Source organism: Bombina bombina, chromosome 5 (assembly GCF_027579735.1).
Source record: "Bombina bombina isolate aBomBom1 chromosome 5, aBomBom1.pri, whole genome shotgun sequence".
Lineage (NCBI taxonomy): Eukaryota > Metazoa > Chordata > Amphibia > Anura > Bombinatoridae > Bombina > Bombina bombina.
Window position 1 is genome coordinate 1032455567 of NC_069503.1, and position 24313 is coordinate 1032479879.

Here is a 24313-nt window from a genome sequence, read left to right on the forward strand (position 1 = left end):
TGCATGTATTTTCAATCTCTTTTTACCATCAACCTATTTGAGAGATTCCATCTATAAAAAATATTTCAAAATATTTTGAAGGTATATTTTTTTAAATGGATGGGTTTTTTTTGTTAAATAAATCACCTTCTTGTTTGCCAGACTTGTGAGGACCCCTCTGCCCCAATATATCTGTGGGAGTAATTACTATTAGCCAGAAAATATTAATACAGCAGTTATGATTATAAAATATATTTGTAATGTTTGTTTCAAATAAAATACAAACTGTCTTTACTGTTTTATTTTTACAGGTTTATTTACTACTCATTTTCTTTCACGTACATTACAGTGATTTTTTAAATACAATGCTGCTAATGCTGTGCATACTGCTACATTGTTGGTCCCTAAGGATAGGAGTAGAGATGGGTGAATGTGCTAAAAGTATTATTTGTTTGGCAGAACGAATAGTCCTGCGGACATTTGTTTTTAAAAATCAAATGTTGATAAGAACGAAAATCCATTAAAATTTGGTAATTGATTGTTATTTCTGGTTTTCGAATGTTTTTTTAGTTTTTGAATGTTCATAATTAGATCAAATATCCACATTCGAAATTACAAATGTAACGTTAGATTTAACAAATACTATTCAGAAGTTCAAAAGTTTATGTGGTAGGGAATTTAGTAAATTGATATTTTATAGATACAAATATATCTTAATTCAAATGTTTCTATTTCGAATATTGCATAATTTGAATATTACATTTAAAGAGAGCATTAGAAATACTATTACAAATATATTGATTCAAATCGATTAATTCGAATATTGCATAATTTGAATCAAATTATTAGAAAAATTTGAATTGAATATTATATTTAAAGAGAGCATTAGAAATACTATTACATATATATTGATTTTAATTTTTCAAATTGGAATATTGCATAATCCGAATGGAATTATTATAAAAATTTGAATTGAACATTACATTAGAAATACTATTACATTAAACGAATGTTAGAATGTGGTACAAACATTTGAAATTCGAAAGGAACAAATGAATGCATTATAATGAATTTCCTTTTTCAAATGTTGCGAAACATTCGTCCATCCCTAGATAAGAGTTATCAAAAACCTTTTCCACATTTTTTTCACTACCTATGCATTAAAATCACTGATACTGTTTAATAGCCATCTTTTTCATATTAAGGATTTAATTGTAAGGATTTTCAATAACACTTTATTCTTGTATGTTATCAGAATTAATGTTCACCATTACACATAACTATATTAAATAAATATTTTTTTCATAAATTATTACAAGTGATATTTATTTTTTAACGTGCATAGGAATTTGCACTCTTTAACAAGGGTAATTTATTTTCCTATTGGTAAGGAGAATAAATCAATGTGTGATTTGTCTGTTTAGTTTGGTAAAGCATTGTATGTATGTAAGTCAGTTGTTCAATGTAGTCTGATCTTTGTATGCTACAGATTGTCTATTGCACCTCAGCTAAAGTGAAAAATCAAAAGACCTAAATAGGGTCATAGGTAGGGTTAATTGCAACATTATGGAAGTTATTTGCTTGCTGGTTAATACTAAGACAATTAAAAATGTGACATATACTGATTCTCTCAATGCCGTAACCAGTAAATGGTTTAGAATTTTTAATTACCAAGTGAGTAGGTTATCACATAATTTAATGAGATCTATTTCATATATCTCTGTACAGCCAAATTTATAACATTTTGATTTAATAATCTTGAAAAATAAAATATAGCATACTCCTACCATACATTTACAAATGAAAGCTACATGAAGGATTCAAAATTGATATTTCTCTACTGTATTCAAACAATCTGCAATCTGCTTCTTTTATCACTTTTTGTACACACAAATGCTACCTTATCTGTATTTCTGTTTCCATACCAAATCTCACTACTTATAGAGAACAATTGAAAATTGACATTTTATTACTTTATCTCTCCTACCTCTCAATGAGAGAGTAATCTTATGCTGACTATGTGGATTACAAGTGGACCAATAAATAAGGGGTTTATAGCTGGTATTTGCACTCATTGTTTTTTTCTGCTCATATTACAAGTTGAAAGTAAATGCGAACACTTGAACGTAATTAAATTAAAGCTTTCGTTAACTATTTTGCATAACAAAAATGTGTCACAAAACACATAAAAAATACATTACAAACTACACTTAAACTCATAATAACACCATCTAGCAAAAAAATATTAAAAAAATATTGCACACAAAGGTCATAAGAGCTCAAATATGTATATATATGTGTATATATATATGTGTATATATATATATATATATATCTCAAGGACGTGCACTCATAGGAGGCAGGAGAGGCAAGGCCTCCCCTGCAATATGGGCAAACTTTAATTTAATTATAAATAAATAAATTTAAAAAACATTGTCAAAAAAAAAAGATCACCATTTTTTTCTCTCCCATGTAACGCTATGGAGAGGCAGTGTACAGGACTGCTTCTCTCCATAGTGCTACATGGGTAATAGGATTATCTGTGCTTTAGCGCCACCTATTTGCCACAGAATTATCAGCACTCAAAATAGGAACCAATGGGAGGCATCACTCTTAATGCCTCCTAGCAAGGGAGACAATCAGAGACGGTTATGTTCTCCTGGTGATTGACAGCACCAGGAGAACTTGACCGGCTTTGTTTGACACCTTGAGCATGCGCATAGTGTGTAACACTGGCGGGAAGCAAGAAGAGACTGCTGCATCCACTCCTGTCCTGAGCAGCTAATGGATGAAGAGGTTGGAGCCGGAGGATGTCGCAATGATGCCCTGCATGAGGATCCTACACACTCTAACACAGAGCAGTAAGTACTGTCAGAGCACTCAGCACACAATCACATGGCTAACAGTAGTCTGGTGTTGATGTGGAAACTTTATTTGAGTTTAGGGATTAGGGTAAGTGAAACTGTCTCTAGTTAAAACCAACAGTAGGGAGGACAGGACACTAGACCTGACACTTAAAAACTGCTGCCCGATTTAAGTACCTCTTTTGTGAACTGTCCTCTCTTTAGATTCAACAACACTAGTAACGGTAATTGTGCCTGAGGCTAGGGAATCCTCTTTGTAATTTTTTGCTTGCTAAAGGGTGTGCTTTGATCCTGTGCAACACTAAATCCATGTGTACAAATGAATACTGCTGACAGTGACTTAGTACTGCACAGGATCAAAGCTCACCCTTTAATTTCCAGGTCCCCATGGTGTCTGTACTGGTCTGTTAGCTGCCGAGTTCTGTAAAAACATTTCCTGAGTTTTAGTTCTAAATGTTGCTGCTTGTGGATCCCTCCGTCCCTCTGTGTCTAATCTACTTCAAGATCTGGCTCCCTGCAGTGTCTGTACTATGTCAGTCAGGGTCAGGAATCAGGACGTGGTGTTGCAGAGATAAGAGGTTCAGGCTGTATCATAAATCATAAGTAGGTAATGGGTATTAGCATAAGAAAATAAAAAGCGGCATGTGCTGGGTAATAAACAAGTTTAAATAATGTCTTTAACTGCATACAACGTGTCTGTTCTCTTGTCTGGGGAAGATTTGTTTTTTTTTTTTTAGAGAGATAAGTTCATGCAGAAGGCTGACTGCCATTAACTGGTCTAATTATTCAGTAAAACCTGCAGTGAAAAAGAGTTGCTACAATGGCTGCAGTTTAACCCCTCAGCTGCCAGAGGGCTTAACATTATCAGCACTGCCAACTGTGGGAAGCTACAGAAAATAACACACTGCAGGTTTTACTGAATAATAAGACTAGTTAACCTGTCACAGGGCAGCAGATTACTTGTCACTATAATTGTCACTGTAATTGTCTCCAGTGCATTAAAAGTTTGCTGAAAAGTTTGGCTGATTTTTATAATTTATAAATTTATACTGTGTTGTGTTACCTCCCTTCACCCTGTATTTCTAAGATTTATTTTTTATTTTTTAAAAGATGTGACATTTTTTCTTCCCATGAACCTGGTAATAAGGTTTACATCCAACTCATATAGTCTGTCCTTTTGGATATATATTCACAGTATGTGTGTGCTGTGTGTGTATATTATATAATGATTCCCTTAAATTGTTTAGGTTGTTGATAATAAGGGTGAAATCTATTTAGACTGGAGCTTTTTCTTTGTAAAAATGATCAGGTCTTAAGTAAGATGCCTAAATTGCACTTGTTTTCTTGCTCACTATATCCAAATGGGCTGTTTGTTATCATTTATAAAGTTTTTTTTAATAGATGGATGGTTGCTCATATTTATTTAGATGACATTAAAAGGTGACTCCTGTCATTTATTTAAAGTCTACTTATATTAAGAATCCTGATATATAGTCCTCTATTAAATTATGTTTATTTTTTATATAACCCAGTTTCTGCTATTATAATATAGTTTTATTTTACTCCTGTATAGTGAGCAAATTGTCTGGATCATGCTGTCACTAAATATCTGTATCTGGCATATATATATATATATATATATATATATATATATATATATATATTTATATAGGTTCCTAGTTAAATGCATTTGCAAAAATAATCAGAATTTAATTAGTTTCTTACATGTATGCGTGTTGTAAATAATGCTAATTGCCTTTGTGCAACCTGCTAATTTAATTGTAAATTTAAGCTACCTCTATTGGGTTCATATATGCGCTTTTTGGGCATATCATAGCGAGTGCCTCACTAACCTCTGAACTCACTGCACGTCACTGATATATATATATATATATATATATATATATATATATATATATATAGTTGTGCTCATAAGTTTACATACCCTGGCAGAATTTATGATTTCTTGGCCATTTTTCAGAGAATATGAATGATAACACAAAAACTTTTCTTTCACTGATGGTTAGTGTTTGGCTGACGCCATTTATTATCAATAAACTGTGTTTACTCTTTTTAAATCATAATGACAACAGAAACTACCCAAATGACCCTGATCAAAATTTTACAAAACCCTGGTGATTATTGCCTGATAACATGCACACAAGTTGACACAAAGGGGTTTGAATGGCTTTTAAAGGTAACCATCCTCACCTGTGATCTGTTTGCTTGTAATTAGTGTGTGTGTATAAAAGGTCAATGAGTTTCTGGACTCCTGACAGACCCTTGCATCTTTCATCCAGTGCTGCACTGACATTTCTGGATTCTGAGTCATCTATATATAGATATAGATGTATATTGTACCAAAATACCAATATATATATATATATATATATATATATATATATATACTGTAGCCAGGGGCCTAGCACTCCTTCTACATCTGTGCTGCCAATGCCTGGGTGCTATCCTCAAATAGACAGTATAGAGCAATTGTGTAGATGGAGTGCACTCACAGGACTTAATTCAATAAGTATCCTTTATTTACATTACTGATTACATATATTAAAGAGTGTCGACGTTTCGGCCTATCCTGAGGCCTTCTTCAAGACAGATTCATAATCTTAGTTAGTGCGGACCGCACTCTCAAGACGTACTTCCGATGCAGAAAACCTACATCGGGAGTACGTCTTGAGAGTGCGGTCCGTCGACACTCTTTAATATATGTAATCAGTAATGTAAATAAAGGATACTTATTGAATTAAGTCCTGTGAGTGTTCTCCATCTACACAATTGCTATATATATATATATATATATATATATATACAGTATATAGATAGATAGATAGATAGATAGATAGATAGATAGAGAGCGAGAAATAAATATTTATAAATAAATTGAACATATTATTCTATGTGAAGAACATTGAAATGTCTAATATTAATATTTTCATATCGGGTTATCACACTTAAGAATATGCGATCGACTTTGAACACGAGTAGGGTCTGAGGTTGTTTTCTACTCTTTTTGTTCCATTGACTTCTATGAAGGAATAAGTTATCACATACCCGATATTGTAAGTTTGGCTTTTTGCGGGCATTAGGTTAGCGTGCAAGTCATAATGTCACTAGTGACTGCACATGCCTATTTTTATAAAATATAAATTGAGAAAAAAATAAACAGAGACTCATTGCTTTATAAAAAAATAAATTGATTATAGGTATGCATGTCAAAATTACACTTTCATGGATTAGATAGGGCATGTATTTTAAAAAAGCATTTTTTTCCATCTTCTTCATTCTCCAGATATCCTTTAGTTGAAGAGTATACCTATATATCCTAAGCAGTGTGTGCATGTATTAAGCACTATATGGTGTCATTGTTTGTTAATCCCTGCTTAAACCAAAGGTGGTTAAAATACCATAACATATGGGGTTGCTATACAATTTAACCACAAAGCTAAATATAAATTGGCTTTTGGTGGCTCTACTAATTAATCTAATCTTCTACTATGTAAAATTAATCTTCTCTGTTATTCTTCACTCTCTCCTAGATACATTGCTGAACAGCTAAAAAAATCCACTAAATTGAAAATTCAGTGCAGCTGGCAAAATTGAGGTTAGAGGATGTTACAGCACTTAATGAGTTGCTTTAAGAAACATGAAAAGATGAAACTGTAATGTACAAAATAAAAAAAAATGTTATGTACTTTCAATATTTATCTTGCCTCATTTTCCTGTTGTTTAACTGCGAACATTATAAGTTTCCCATTCTGAGAACTGGAACTGCACGTTTCAGACACTAGTTTACACAAATTTATTGCAACATTGCAGAAAATTCTTGTGATTACAAGGGTTTATGTCCCTTAAACATTACCCAGTATCCACTACAACACCACCCTCCTGAAAACATTTTCAGACTTAGTTTAGTTTTGGTGAGTAGGTAATTATATTTGCTTTTCTTATTGTCACATGACTGCAATCTTTATTTATATCACTGGTCTGACATGCCTACCCAACTGCATATTTTTCTTAACAAGAAAAGACTGACAATATACAATTAAGGGGAATTCTAAATGAAAATAAGGTACAAAAATATGAGCAAGATTTGTTTATGAAATTTCAAATATTTTAATTATTCATACAGTGTTTTTCAAGGTAAGAACATGATCACTGAAATAAAGATATTTTAATATAATGATCATGACACTGAAATTGTAAATTCATAATTATAATGCATTTCAAACATTTATTTTTGTCTCAAAACATTTTTTTTGTGATTTACCTGAGCAGTGAGGTAAAGAACCACTCCATTGCCCATTTAACTGACAAGTCCTTGATGACTGCCCTAATAATGTCCGTCTTCCAGTACAGGAGTAATGAACAGTGGATCCAAATGTAAACTTTTCTCCTGAAATAATTGCATTTGGAGGGACTCCAGGATGTCCACAATCAATCTCTGAAGAACAAAGACATGACAAGTTAAACTGGCATGTGGTGGTATTTTAAATTTTTATTGTAGTGCTTTCAACTTCTTTCCATATATTGAGATACTTAATATTAGATTTGTATACATAAAACTAACAAAAGCATTTTTTTTTCAGTCTTACTATTTAATTTACATAATGTTGAATGTTTAAGGTAATGTCTAGGTGAAAATTGTGAAATGAAGTATCACATTTTTTTTTAAAAAAAAATCCCATGTAAAGGGTATAAGAGCAAATTTCTAAAATTAAAAGTTCAAGCTTGAAATAAGGACATCATGTTGCTTAAAGGGACAAGAAAAACCCAAAATGTTCCTTTCATTATTCAGAGAGCATACAATTTTAAACAACTTCTCAATTTACTTCTATTATCTAATTGAATTAGTTATCTTGGTATTATTTGTTTAAAAGAATTCCTAGGTAGTCCCAGGAAATATGAGCTAGCTGTTGAATGGTGGCTACACATAAATGACTTTTTTCATTGGCTAACTAATTTGTTTAACTAGCCCTCAGTAGTGCATTGCTGCTCCTTTCACAGCGGATACCAAGAAAACAAAGCAAATTGACAATAGCAGTTAATTGGATTTTTTGGGGAAAATGTATGTTCTATGTGAATCATGAAAAAAATGGGTTTCATGTCCCTTTAAGAATTTATAAAGGGACATGAAAGTAATAACAATGTTATGGTTCAGATAGAAGTAAGCAATTTTAAGAGCCTTTTCAATTTACTTGTTTATCAAATTTGTATTGCTTTCTTAGAGCCTAATGATCTGGCAACATTATCTAAGAGGTCTCATCAGTCCTATGAGGTCTCGCAAAGATTTTGAGTGATTATTTTCCAAGTTTTTAATCATCAGGCACCAAGTATCCTTTATTAAAAAGCATATCTAGGTAGGCTGAGGAGCTAGAGGGAGCTAGCTGGCAACATGTGGCTATAAATATATGCCTCATAATTGGCTCACAAGATATGTTTGGCTCTCTGAGGCAGACATTAAACATATTTTTTATCCCTTTTTAAAGAGTTAAAAACAAAGCTGTTTGTAAGCAATAATTTGAAATGACTAAAAAGTAATTTCATCTTTTAAACACAACTTTGAAACTTGATTGTCTTAAAAATTCAATTGGTCCTAGTTTCCAATAACTAATTTAAGTGAAAATAAAAAAGACATTCTAAAATGGAAAGTCAGAGCATTCCTTGATTAAAACATGTAGACCTGTAGGTATACAATCTCAGCTGGTAAAGAGAAAACAAGATAAACTTTCTCATTTCAATACTAACTGTGTGAATTGATCAATCCAATTGTATTAGATTAATATGAAGTAGAAAATTGGTATTTCATAGTGATAATAATTATCTAATCAATAAAGCTACATATAGATGGCTACTATTGAATGCAACTTCAAATATTGAATAAAACACAATTGCTCTATTAAATGTACATTATCTGAGAAAATGTATGTGGATAGCTATCATTGCAAATTATCTCACTATCAGATATGTGGAAGTAACAATGAAATTAGATTCTGTGAACAGGATGTATGATTTAACACCAACTGTACTACAGAATATTTGTAAAATTCAAATTTAATTTGACATCTAATTCAATTTGTTTTTCAGTCTTTCCATCTTTTGTTTTTGTGCTGTCTATATGGATGAAGAAGCCTATATTTATTGGGCTCTTTTAAGTGATAAAAACGTATATACACATTGTTTTTAAAGTTAAATGTAAGCCGTGTTCTCAGAAAAGTGGAGATAAAATTGTAAAAAAACAATGTTTTTTTTTAAAATGGTATTCTCTGTCTGAATCATGAAAGAAAAAAATTGGGTTTTATGTCCCTTTAACCGACAGCTAAAATTTGCAGACATTAAAGGGACATGAAACCCATTATTTTTCTTTCATGAATGAGTGTAAAATGAAAAAAAAAAAATCAATTTATTTTTAGTATAAAAGGTTATTTGCCTTTTTGGTATCATTTGTTTAAAAGAATGCTTTTAAAAATGCTATACATTTGCAACAGCACTAGATGTCAGCAGCATTTGCTGTCATGGAGTAGACCTTGCACATGCACACTATCAACCTTTGTATTCTATTTAATAAAAAATACTATAAACAAGAAGTACATTTTATATGTACAGGTGAAACTCAAAACATTAGAAAATCATGCAAAAGTTAATTTATTTCACTAATGCAACTTAAAAGGTGAAACTAATATATGAGATAGACTCATTACATGCAAAGCAAGATAGTTAAAGCCGTGATTTGTCACAATTGTGATGATTATGGCTTACAGCTCATGAAAACCCCAAATCTACAATCTCAGAAAATTAGAATTTTGTGAAAAGATGCAATATTCTAGGCTCAAAGTGTCCCACTCTAATCAGCTAATTAAGCCATAACACCTGCAAAGGGTTCCTGAGCCTTTAAATGGTCTCTCAGTCTGGTTCAGTAGGAATCACAATCATGGGAAAGACTGCTGACCTGACAGTTGTTCAGAAAACCATCATTGACAACCTCCATATGGAGGGAAAGCCTCAAAAGGTAATTGCAATAAAAGTTGGATGTTCCCAAAGTTCTGTATCAAAGCACATTAATAGAAAGTTATGTGGAAGGGAATAGTGTGGAAGAAAATGGTGCACAAGCAGCAGGGATGACCGCAGCCTGGAGAGGATTGTCAGGAAAAGGCCATTCAAAAGTGTTGGGGACTTTCACAAGGAATAGACTGAGGCTGGAGTCAGTGCATCAAGAGCCACCACACACAGACAGATCCTGGACATGGGTTTCAAATGTCGTATTCCTCTTGTCAAACCACTCCTGAACAACAAACAACGTCAGAAGTGTCTTACCTGGGATAAAGAAAAACAGACCTGGTCTGTTGCTCAGTGGTACAAAGTCCTCTTTTCTGATGAGAGCAAATTTTGCATCTCATTTGGAAACCAAGGACCCAGAGTATGGAGGTAGAATGGAGAGGCACACACTGCAAGGTGCTTGAGGTCCAGTGTGAAGTTTCCAGAGTCTGTGTTGATTTGGGGAGCCATGTCATCTGCTGGTGTTGGTCCACTGTGCTTCATTAAGTCCAGGGTCAATGCAGCCGTCTACCAGGAGATTTTGGAGCACTTCATGCTTCCTTCCACAGATGAGCTCTATGAGGATGCTGACTTCATTTTCCAGCAGGACTTGGCACCTGCCCACACTGCCAAAAGCACAAAAACCTGGTTCAATGACCATGGGATTACTGTGCTTGATTGGCCAGCAAACTCGCCTGACCTGAACCCCATAGAGAATCTATGGGGCATTGCCAAGAGAAAGATGAGAGACATGAGACCGAACAATGCAGAAGCGCTGAAGGCCGCTATTGAAGCATCCTGGTCTTCCATAACACCTCAGCAGTGCCACAGGCTGATAGCTTCCATGCCACGCCACATTGAGGCAGTAATTGCTGCAAAAGGGGCCCAAACCAAGTACTGAGTACATACAGTATGCATGCTTATACTTTTCAGAGCTCCGATATTGTTCTATGTGCAATCCTTGTTTTATTGATTGCATGTAATATTCTAATTTTCTGAGATTGTGGATTTGGGGTTTTCATGAGCTGTAAGCCATAATCATCACAATTATGACAAATGTAACTATCTTGCTTTGCATGTAATGAGTCTATCTCATATATTAGTTTCACCTTTTAAGTTGCATTAGTGAAATAAATGAACGTTTGCATGGTATTCTAATTTTTCGAGTTTCACCTGTATATCTCATATTTTCATATTTAATTTAGTGCTGCAGAATCTACAAATAACTCATAAGAATAATTTTAAAATACATGTAATATAAGAAAGCAACTACTATTGATTGATGAATATACTTACTGATGCATTCTGGTAGTGACTTATCCCAGTATCCATTTGGTTGACAAACTAGTACAGAAGATCCAAATAAGTAATATCCAGGGCTACAGTTATAAAACACCACTGTCCCATAAGTGAAGTTTCCATGTTCGATTTTGCTTTCTCTAATAGAATTTTCTGGAACACCTGGATCACTACAGTTGACAACTGTGTTTAAAATAGCAATACATTAACATGCTACCTTTATATACATGTACATTATGATGATTAGAAAGTTCTTAAAAAAATCTTAATTCTTGAATATCATCACTGCTATACTAGAACCAGTCGAATCTATGAATATTCATATATTTAATGTACATTACAATAATCCATCCTGGCATCAACAGTAAGAATAATTATGATCATCATTGAATGCTCCAGGATGAGGAGTCGTCTTGCTGGACAGAGGACTCATCTGTGTATTGAAGAGCTATTTCCTTTAGATTTAGGATAGCAGCATAAATCTGAATACCAGATAAACAGGCACCACTCTTCCTTTTGTGTTAAGGAGCATTACATATTACACTTAAATATAGTTGATGTATTTGGTACTGGCAGCTTAAGGGGAAACAACTGAAAACAGCACCAGATTGTTATTTTGCACAGGGCTTCAATTTGCTTAGAGTCAGCTTTGATTATAATACCTCTTTTTTAACCTTTAGTATACATTACAATAATCCATGGGGGGTTGACAAATCTAGTATTAAGTTATTTAGATTGTTTCTCATATACTATAAATATGATAAGAATATAACTGTTTAATGTATACAAAAGTACTGGAAATCAAATCAAATCAAATCCCAAGCTTTAATTATTTAATACAATAATTAAATAAATAGAATATTAAGGATACTTGCTCTGCCAATTAAAAAATAATATTTTTAACATTTTGTTGGTTTGTTCTTTTTGATAATTGTTTACTTGGACCATAAGTAATTTAAATCCATAAAATAACCTTCCTAAGATGCAGGAGATTACTCTGGAGATTTTCTATTGACAACAGGTAGAGCTTCCTTGGAGAAGGTGGGGTTTATTATGAAGGTTTACTCTTCTATTATGAAGGTTTAGGGGTCCATTTATTAATGTGCGGATGGACATGATCCGATATAGCGGATCATGTCCACCGCACATTTATAAATGTTGACAGCATACGCTATCTGCATTTATCATGGCACCAGCAGTTCTGGTGAACTTCTGGTGCATTACCACCCCCTGCAGATTTGCGGCCAATTGGCCGCTAGCAGGGGGTGTCAATCAGCCTGATTGTATTCAATCGGGCGGATTACTGTCCGCCACCTCAGAGGTGGTGGATGAGTTAAGGAGCAGTGGTCTTAGGACCGCTGCTTCTTATCTTCCACTACAGCCGGAACTGAAGCAAAGTAAATGCTGCTTCTTAAATAGACCCCTTAATCTTATCCTCTGCTTTACATAGAGGGGAATAAGGCACTTCCATTTAAAATCAGTGAATTCCTAATTTTAAATGAGGGGGATATTTTTCAGGTGATCGCAATGTTAATGTTGATTCCCTGCCTGATTAGAAACCAGTGTGTATTTTGTTAAAGTGGAGGATGGCTTTTCAGAGCCTCTGGGCCTAATTATCTAAAGCTCTCATGGCTTGTGAGATTTTCTAATAAAACTCACTAGTACCGTGAAGAACTCTAAAGCCAATTTTTATTTTGAGAACAGTGTATCTTGCAAAAGGGGTGCTCCATTCTTTTAAGTATGTAAAAGTGATGCATACATTATAATAGGACTTACAAAAAGTAATCATTTTCAAATTGTATTAAGACAAATAAATTAAATATTGAAATAAAAATATGCAGTAAAAATATATTGATGAATCACATTAAAGATCGTAACGGAATTGTTCTACAAAAATAATAATGAATGGAAAATGTTTAAATTGTATTGATTGACTTAAGTGCACAGTATTAATTGTAATAAAATGACTCTGAATTGTAATCAATTGGCTGCTAGATGATTTTTATGATACACTTGCATTCTCCCAAGAAGAGTAAAAACACTTGCTGAGTAGCTTGGCTTTTCTATGCAGTTTCCCTGGAGCACCATGACTCAATCATGATGAAACATTTACTTTAAACCTGACCTCGCCATCATTTCAAATACTGCTACTTTATAATAGTTTCAATTGGATTTTCTTTGTTTCTGGGGCATATTATTACTAGTATATTCCTGTATATTCCACAGTAGGAAATTATATTTATTTATTCTATTCAATTCAAAAGGCACAGTGTATAATGTGCACTTAGAAAAGATTCTTTTAATGATAAATAAATAGTTCCAATAAATATCTTTTTAAAAATAAAATTCAAGCATTTATTTTTGACACTGCTGTAACAGCATTTGCAAATACAGTGAAATAAGCACAACTTGTACAGATGGAGCGCAAGAGACCTGTGTCGGTGTGCCAGTTTTAAAAGTTAAATGGTGACAGTCTGGCAGCAAATATTGCTGCCCTTCTCACTTAGAGGCTTGGTCGGACATTTACCAGTTCACTCCCTATTCTACCTCCATCAGGATGTAGGTCAGTTGTGGCAAGAATATCAGTGGATGCATAAAAGTTTATAGGCATCTAATGGTCTCTTTCACATGGATGTTCTAGCTCCACTATTATACCATGGAAACAAACATGAAAATGTAATTTATATTTGTAAGAATGTTCAGACTAGATAGATAGATAAATAGATAGATAGATAGATAGATAGATAGATAGATAGATAGTGGAGAAGAGTGTTATAGTTATTTTGTAACATATACAACATGTTTTAACCTTGAAATATAGCTACTCAACCATAGAGTCCTATAATATATTTTCTCTCAAAAGCTTTGCTGCCTCCAACTTTTCTAAAATTACCAAAACAGAAAGTGCTTTCCTGGATTTCAATCAACAGTTTCTCCTTAGTACTGCGGGCATATCATATCTGTTGTTTCTGAGATAAATTAGACCTTTCTGGTAGCCTCAAGAGAAGTGCAGAGAGAAGCATTCTATTGATTTTTTTTTTACTTCCTACAGAGAATAGAGTGATTCATAGAAGAGATGGGGAGAGATTGACCTCAGAATTATGAGGGTTGGCATATATGTATTTCTGATAGCTCTGAAGTGACATTACATTACCTAATCTCAAAGGAAATAGTCTAATTTATGGCCAACCTCTCCTTGACATAGACACATTTGCAAGGTTATTTAGGAATTCTGTTCTTTTTTTCCCTAATTGCTTTAGAGATTTATAGGATACTGATTGATAATTTTTTACTAGTGCCCTGGGATATGCACAGCAGAAAGATATAAACACTTTGTCAAGCATGGGTATGGTAGCTGCAGAAAGTCATTGCCACTGCTTAAACATATTTATCTGTTTACTAATTTACATTGTCATACATTTTATTTTTATATTTTTCACTAACTTAAAACTCTCTAATATGGAATTTAAAACACATGGATTATTAATTAAAGAACTATTGAAGATTAATTTAGCCAACTGCCATCCATGCAGATGTATTAATTATGGATACAACAGTGTACCTTGATATGTTTTAAAATATATTAAAAAAAAATGACTAAGAAAATGTTTTGCTTTAACTGAGGACAGTCAGTTAAAAAAAAAAAATCTAAATATCCACTTTGCCAATAGTTTATGATTTAAAGAACCTCACTATATGATAAACATTTATGAACTATTAAACAGAAAGGTGAATTCAGGAGGCAAAATCGTGTCAAAAAACATTTTTCATTCCTCTTTTGGATGACTCTAATTATCTGTAGCCGAAAAGTTTAACAGTAGTTTTGAAATAACACTGCAGCCCTTTAGCAGAAATTATTCTTCTATACACAACTTCTTGATAAAAATTATCTGTACCTCTTCTTGGACTTTTATTTAGCGACTCTATATAGCTATATGTAAGATACAGATTAAGTGGTTTATCACAGTCTATAATTTTACAATGATCTACATATTAACAGTTAAATATGAGCCCCTTTTTGTCATTGATACTCTGAAAACCAGCCATTCCCAATATTTATCAAACGCACTTTTTTATTATCGAGTCAGTAAAAAATTTTTTTATACTTTACACTTGCCAGTCCTGTTTTCTTGATCACAATTCAAATTCTAAATACTTAACCCCTTTACTACCTGGAATTTAAGCGAAAAACTTGCCCAAAATAGTGGAACATTTTTAGAATTTTTGCTTTTACTCAATTTAAACAGAAACAGAGCTTTTTTGTTTGCCTATCAAAACTATATAAATTTTAAAGTAGACAACTCACCGTATTAATATAGGCCCATTTGGTATATTTCATACCACCTTTTTGCAGCCAAATGCAATCATATAGAAAAAAGTTAACTTTTTCACAAACTTGGGTTTTTCACTGAAACTATTTACACTCCGCTTGTGCAATCATGACACAAGTGATTGTTAAATCCCCATTGTTTGGAAATAAGAAGGCTGTTAATAGCAGCTCCGCACAAACACTTCTGAACTTCACGGCAGTTAAGGGGTTCATTAGTTAGCTGGTAAGGGTAATAGTATTGCATTGTAGGGATAACCCTCTGATCTGACACCTCCCACCTTCCTGATCCCTCCCACATGCCTGATACCTACTGTGTCACTCTCTGTAACGATCTGGCAATCTGCCTTCATATGGTAACAGCACCGATTGTGTTCCGTTACCATATGAAGTCAGATGTTGGAAGCCCACAAGCAGCATGTCTTGGTTATCACTTGACAACCAAGAATGCTTGGGCTTCCAGCATGCCGTACGAAGATCAATGTTATTTGGCACAATAGACTATGTACTGCATGACGTAGATCTACATCCAAATTGCATAAGGGGTTAAAGGGATAGAAAGGTTGAAACTGAAACATTCATTGGTACATTTACATTTTAAATAAAAGCATTTTTGCGTTATACTTACATAAGCAAAAATGCTTCTTGTAAAAGTTAATACTATTTTTCAGTGGCAAATGCCTATATGTTTTGATGGCCTGTGCTCAGAGAGCTGTGAGTGATGGGTATTGTGTCTGTGAAGACTTAATTTGGATCATACAAGCCACTGCTGACTCTCTGACAAGGTGTGGTGTTTGAATACTGCTGCACAGGCTCTCACAGCATATGTGTGTATGCTGCTGAAAAGTTGTAATAACTTTTACTAGAATTATTTTTGCTAATGGAAGTATATTGCAAAAATGCATCTATTTAAAATGTAAATGCACCAATGCACATTTCAGTTTTGACCTTTTTGACCTGTCCATTTAACTACACATGAGTGGAGCGATTTTTCACTTATTGATTTCCACAGCTTTGAATTGTTGTCCAAACAGTGCACTCCCCCTATGGCACTTTTGTTTTAGCTATAGCACTGACTGGAGAACAATTCAAACCATTAGCTAAAAAAAATAATGAAATTTACATCTATATTAAAAAGTAAGTTATAGCACTTTTTTGTTACAACTGATTAACTAAACTCCATCTAAATATCATTAACATTCAGGATCTGATTTTAAAAAGGGGAGAGTTTACCATTACTTTAATATCCTGGTTTCTGTGTAATCTGACAGACTCAACAATGTTATGTCAAGTTTATCAAGCTCCGTACGCTTCTCCATAACCTGTCCGCCTGCTCTGAGCCGGTGAACAGAAATCAACCCGATCAAATACAATCGGGTTGATTGACGTCCCCTGCAGGAGGCGGTGTATGCTGTCGGCATTTATCGATGTGCGGCGGACATGATACACTACATCGTATCATGTCCATCCTCACAATAATAAATTGACCTCTAAAAGTGAACATGTATTACATGTAATATTACTGTGTATAAATGAAAAAGTAAACCACATTTAGGTATCAGGTGTACACAAACATACACTTCATTTTAGTTTCCTTTTAAGTTTTCAACAGCTTTTTTTTCATGACAAACATATTTAATCTTTTGTAAAGTTATCCAAATACTATACCCCAAGATGCTCTTATGTATATATCAAAATTATTGGTAATACAACATTTGCATAATAAATATATTATGTAAAATAATGTAAGTACAGTCAGAAAGTTAAAACAAATAAATACATATCCAGTGCACCTTTAAAATATATTTCCATTTTCAGTACATTTTTGTGGGAATCAAAGAGAAACACATCTAATCCCTAACAATACAGTTCTTGCCTCGGAATCAGAGAGAAAGGGATTTATTTGCATAAGCAGCTTGTTTACCAAATTATATTAGGAAAATGTCATGTCTTCCTCTGAAACATATTCCTGCTGGCAAAGTGTAAGATATCAGGACAACCTCTGTCAAAGATGGGGAAGACGCAATTACAAATCACATAGTTGTGATATTAAAAGTATAGCAAACTATTAAAGGGACAGCAAACTCCTTTAGATTGTTATATACATTTTTAGTTATGCATAAAGAAACAAGTCTGCAATATTCTTCTCAATGTTAATCCTGCTACATATCTGTCTCTAATTGGCTTTAGCTGATAACAGCAGCAAAACAGTGCATTGTTATACTAACTTTATGACAGCGGCTAGCCAAATAAGGCAAATGGTGGATGGCACTTGGTTATTGAAATAATTGTAGAAGAAGGATCTTAATTTGTTTAAAACATATTGACTTGGCTGATATGTTATTTTATCACAACACAACATAAATGGATTGTCAAACAAACAGTTCACAGTTCCGATGCAAGGAAAGGCAGGGAGAGATATCGGTAATTAAAATAATATATATTTATTTATACTTGCATTAAAAATGTTGACAAGGCACAGCAAACAAAAAGGACTTCGGCTGACGCGTTTCCTGCCTTAACGGCAGTTCATCAGAGCACAAAATTCAGTGTTACCAGCAGGTGTTTAATCAGGTATGGGTCTGAACCTCCACCAATCATAGTAAGCAAATTCAGTGCAAAAGTTAACCCTATAATTACTCCGGTTAAAATAAACACCCAAGTTAACTTTCTTACTAATGCGGTTAACACTGTAATAATATCACAAACAACATTGCTTAAAACTAAAAACATATATACCTATAAAATACTATAACTACCTGGAAACAATATAAAATATCACGAAAAAAATATCTTTTATATTTTATCTTTTCGTTACACACTCTAAATAAGATACAGGTAGAGCACACGACAGCAAATGCAACACTGTAGCTATCAAAATATACAAAGTCAAATGCAACTTAGTGTAAATGAGCAAGTGCATAACCTGTCTAATGTGTTCCTAACCTGTAAATTTCGAGTGAAAACACAGAATTATATATTCAAAAGAATTGTTCACTGTGGGACATTTGTTGAAGAGCAGTAAAAGATAGTTTATCACAATAATAATAAAGGATACACCTATTCTCATATGAACCTTACTTAATTCAGCAGTTAATAATCTTGCTACGCAGATTTCAAGCTACTTGCAAGAATTTGAATGTGGACTGCGAACTTAGGTATTTGTACCTTTACGGTGGGCTTCGGAAAAGTGTGGTGAGTCCTTTGTTCTTTTATAACTGGATGTTACACGTATTTACAGGTTTGTTTGGTGTTATCCGCAACTGTGGGGTTCCTGTTTGGAATGTTTACACCATCAGACTACTAATTATACTGTTGTTTACGGATACTGGCTACGAACGAATTTTCCACAAAATTCTTGCTGATGTTCTTTGGTACATTATTTTCTATCTCCAGTGGAAATTTGTCACAGTATATTCTAAGTAAACATCTGAAGTGTTAATTATACATTTAAAATGGCTGCTGTCAATGATACATTGAGGAGGGAGAGATCGGAGAAACTATTTAAAGGCACAGCAAATGTTGAAACTAAATTAGATTTGGGAACACTGTCAACAAAGAAAAAATACACATCAAAGAGTTGAAATTATGGTGGGACATAGAGTTTTTGGAGCATTATCTGGATGAAAAGAAAATACCAAGGGGTTTGAGACTAAAGAAGTTCCCAGCTTTTCACAAGGACTTTCCTGAGTTTATGCTTTCTTGGAATCAGTCCCTGACAGATTGCTCTTTAATTTTGATGGAGAAGCTAGTAAAATTTAAAAAAGATCAGAGAGATTGCACCCTGTTGGAAATAGATTTATTGGATAAACAATTGGAGTCATTTAAAGATGATGAGAAGCTGATTCATTATCAGAGTCAACTGGATGAAGTATTGGATAAATTGAGCATTGAATTGTCTGACAACAAATTCAAAAAATATGAAAGAGACACTAAAGATTACGATCTAGGAGTTGTTTATAGCTGGGTCAATGAGAGACGGATACAAAGGAGGAAACAAAAGTCGATCAATAAAGGTGACATTAATAATGATGGTAACAAAAGCAAGAATCAGAAAAGGGTCACTTTTTCCAGCTTTGAAAATACCACCGGTCCCAGTGAAATTAGTTCTACATCGGCTGCCACCGTAGGGGCTACATTACCCACAACCTCTACACCTATCAGGATGTCTACATCGGCTGAGATTGAGGGGGGTGCTAGATCAAAAAACGGGGTAACCTTGATGGACAATACAAGGGAAAAAGGAAAAAACTAAGAAAAGACAAGAGTCCCAGGAGAAAACATAGAGACTGTAGCAGCTGTACCGAGGTATCCGAGCCGCAGGGCCCAGTGGAAGAGGAAGGGTCACAAAGACAACAAGTAATCAATCTATCAACTACTGCACTGGACTCTAATGAAATTGCTGTACTATCTAAGGGACTTGGTTTTTCTCCCACTAGGGATTTCAATTTGTTTGACACGATATTAGATATAAATAAATTTATTCATAAAATTACTCTGAATAAACATTTCAGAGGCTCTGTGGAAACTATCCAGCCTGCTACTGCACCTTCGAACACACAAGTTCTGAGTGACACATGTAATTTTGAGGAACTATGTGATATTGTGTCCCTTTGTGCATTGCAGGATGGAAGTAATCTAACAGATGTATGTGATAAACAACAGTCTGTGAGGAAAACTGTACCTAGCAATTTTTATCCAGTCCATGCAAGAAATGATGTCATAGAATTGTTTCATTCGATTTTGGAACAAGACCTAATTGAGTTGTCAGAAAGAACAGAGAATAGTAAGGTTAATGGTAATGTGAAACATAGAAATTTAAATAAGAATGAAATCTGTGCTTTGGAAAAACTCACAAGAAATCCAGATTTGGTGATAGTTAGCTCAGATAAGGGAGGCTCTATCGTAATCTTAGATAAAGCGGATTACATCAGTGAGGCTTATAGACAATTGGATGACACATTAATCTATAGGAAGCTTACATTCAATCCAACAATCAAATTTCAAAGAGAGCTGAGACATTTATTAGATCTAGCCTTGGAAAATGCGATACTTACTGATAAAGTAATGGAATATATTTATGTTGAGTATCCGAGAATACCAATATTTAAATATTTGCCAAAGTCACTTACTAATCCCCCAGGGAGACCAATTATTTCAGCTATTGGCTCCCTGGGGGAAAGGTTGGGTGAATGGGTTGATGCTCAACTGCAGCCCATAGTGCAGTCTCTACCAGGCTTCCTTAGAGACACTAAACATCTACTTAGACAAATACAGGATTTTCAATGGAAAGAGGGTTACAAATTTGCAACGATTGATGCGATATCGTTGTACTCTTGTATCCCTCATGAGCTAGGTATTTGTTCTATTAAGAGAATGTTAGAAAGATATTCTGGATATGACAATAAATTGATGGAATTTATTTTGCAGGCGATAACATTTTTGCTTAACCATAACTATTTTGTTTTCAATGGGAAGTTTTTCTTACAGTTAAGGGGAACAGCGATAGGGGCAAAATTTGCCCCCTCGTATGCGAACCTATTTCTTGCAGATTTTGAGATTTGGAAAATCTTTGGTGAAGGGAACGTCTATAGAAACTACATTAAACTATATACTAGATATATAGATGACATTCTGATTGTGTGGGGAGGCACTGATGATGAGTTATCTAATTTTGTTAAATATCTGAATGATAATTCTAGCAACCTTGGATTTACCTACAGTGCTTCCTCAGACAATATACCCTATCTAGATGTACTCATAGGTCATACTGACCTTGCTTTAACTACTGAGGTTTTTAGAAAAAAATTATCAGGGAATACCATCTTGCGAGCTGACTCTTTACACCCTAATCACTTAAAAAGAGGTATACCTAAAGGTCAGTATATGAGGTTACGACGAAATTGTACTAGCCTGGAGGACTATTGGAGACATGCTAATGACCTTACATTGCGTTTGGTCGATAGAGGTTATGATCATAAAAATCTTAGGCCTAGATTTGGAGTTCGGCGGTAAAAGGGCTGTTAACGCTCCGCGGGTTTTTTTCTGGCCGCATCATAAATTTAACTCTGGTATCGAGAGTTCAAACAAATGCTGCGTTAGGCTCCAAAAAAGGAGCGTAGAGCATATTTACCGCAAATGCAACTCTCGATACCAGAGTTGCTTACGGACGCGGCCGGCATCAAAAACGTGCTCGTGCACGATTCTCCCATAGGAAACAATGGGGCAGTTTGAGCTGAAAAAAAACCTAACACCTGCAAAAAAGCAGCGTTCAGCTCTTAACGCAGCCCCATTGTTTCCTATGGGGAAACACTTCCTACGTCTGCACCTAACACTCTAACATGTACCCCGAGTCTAAACACCCCTAACCTTACACTTATTAACCCCTAATCTGCCGCCCCCGCTATCGCTGACCCCTGCATTACACTTTTAACCCCTAATCTGCCGCTCCGTAAACCGCCGCCACCTACGTTATCCCTATGTACCCCTAATCTGCTGCCCTAACATCGCCGACCCCTATGTTATATTTATTAACCCCTAATCTGCCCCCCACAACGTCGCCGACACCTGCCTACACTTATTAACCCCTAATCTGCCGAGCGGACCTGAGCGCTACTATAATAAAGTTATTAGCCCCTAATCCGCCTCACTAACCCTATCATAAATAGTATTAACCCCTAATCTGCCCTCCCTAACATCGCCGACACCTACCTTCAATTATTAACCCCTAATCTGCCGACCGGAGCTCACCGCTATTCTAATAAATGTATTAACCCCTAAAGCTAAGTCTAACCCTAACACTAACACCCCCCTAAGTTAAATATAATTTTTATCTAACGAAATAAATTAACTCTTATTAAATAAATGATTCCTATTTAAAGCTAAATACTTACCTGTAAAATAAATCCTAATATAGCTACAATATAAATTATAATTATATTATAGCTATTTTAGGATTAATATTTATTTTACAGGCAACTTTGTAATTATTTTAACCAGGTACAATAGCTATTAAATAGTTAAGAACTATTTAATAGTTACCTAGTTAAAATAATAACAAATTTACCTGTAAAATAAATCCTAACCTAAGATATAATTAAACCTAACACTACCCTATCAATAAAATAATTAAATAAACTACCTACAATTACCTACAATTAACCTAACACTACACTATCAATAAATTAATTAAACACAATTGCTACAAATAAATAAAATTAAATAAACTATCTAAAGTACAAAAAATAAAAAAGAACTAAGTTACAGAAAATAATAAAATATTTACAAACATAAGAAAAATATTACAACAATTTTAAACTAATTACACCTACTCTAAGCCCCCTAATAAAATAACAAAGCCCCCCAAAATAAAAAATTCCCTACCCTATTCTAAAATACAAATATTACAAGCTCTTTTACCTTACCAGCCCTGAACAGGGCCCTTTGCGGGGCATGCCCCAAGAATTTCAGCTCTTTTGCCTGTAAAAAAAAACATACAATACCCCCCCCCCAACATTACAACCCACCACCCACATACCCCTAATCTAACCCAAACCCCCCTTAAATAAACCTAACACTACCCCCCTGATGATCTTCCTACCTTGTCTTCACCATGCCAGGTTCACCGATCCGTCCTGGCTCCAAGATCTTCATCCAACCCAAGCGGGGGCTAGACATCCACTGAAGAAGTCCAGAAGAGGGTCCAAAGTCTTCCTCCTATCCGGCAAGAAGAGGACATCCGGACCGGCAAACATCTTCTCCAAGCGGCATCTTCTATCTTCTTCCATCCGATGACGACCGGCTCCATCTTGAAGACCTCCAGCGCGGATCCATCCTCTTCTTCCGACGACTAGACGACGAATGACGGTTCCTTTAAGGGACGTCATCCAAGATGGCGTCCCTCGAATTCCGATTGGCTGATAGGATTCTATCAGCCAATCGGAATTAAGGTAGGAATTTTCTGATTGGCTGATGGAATCAGCCAATCAGAATCAAGTTCAATCCGATTGGCTGATCCAATCAGCCAATCAGATTGAGCTCGCATTCTATTGGCTGTTCCGATCAGCCAATAGAATGCGAGCTCAATCTGATTGGCTGATTGGATCAGCCAATCGGATTGAACTATATTCTGATTGGCTGATTCCATCAGCCAATCAGAAAATTCCTACCTTAATTCCGATTGGCTGATAGAATCCTATCAGCCAATCGGAATTCGAGGGACGCCATCTTGGATGACGTCCCTTAAAGGAACCGTCATTCGTCATCTAGTCGTCGGAAGAAGAGGATGGATCCGCGCTGGAGGTCTTCAAGATGGAGCCGGTCGTCATCGGATGGAAGAAGATAGAAGATGCCGCTTGGAGAAGATGTTTGCCGGTCCGGATGTCCTCTTCTTGCCGGATAGGAGGAAGACTTTGGACCCTCTTCTGGACTTCTTCAGTGGATGTCTAGCCCCCGCTTGGGTTGGATGAAGATCTTGGAGCCAGGACGGATCGGTGAACCTGGCATGGTGAAGACAAGGTAGGAAGATCATCAGGGGGGTAGTGTTAGGTTTATTTAAGGGGGGTTTGGGTTAGATTAGGGGTATGTGGGTGGTGGGTTGTAATGTTGGGGGGGGGTATTGTATGTTTTTTTTTACAGGCAAAAGAGCTGAAATTCTTGGGGCATGCCCCGCAAAGGGCCCTGTTCAGGGCTGGTAAGGTAAAAGAGCTTGTAATATTTGTATTTTAGAATAGGGTAGGGAATTTTTTATTTTGGGGGGCTTTGTTATTTTATTAGGGGGCTTAGAGTAGGTGTAATT

The 24313-nt window shown here is 34.9% G+C and overlaps 1 protein-coding gene across 1 annotated transcript in view; it reads right to left on the reverse strand.

The window, feature by feature from the left end:
* CSMD3 (CUB and Sushi multiple domains 3) overlaps positions 1–24313 on the reverse strand; it is a 1747434-nt gene that overhangs the window by 138490 nt on the left and 1584631 nt on the right. The window contains 2 exon segments of the mRNA XM_053715303.1: positions 7126–7299; positions 11187–11372. Coding sequence (XP_053571278.1) covers positions 7126–7299; positions 11187–11372 — 360 coding nt within the window.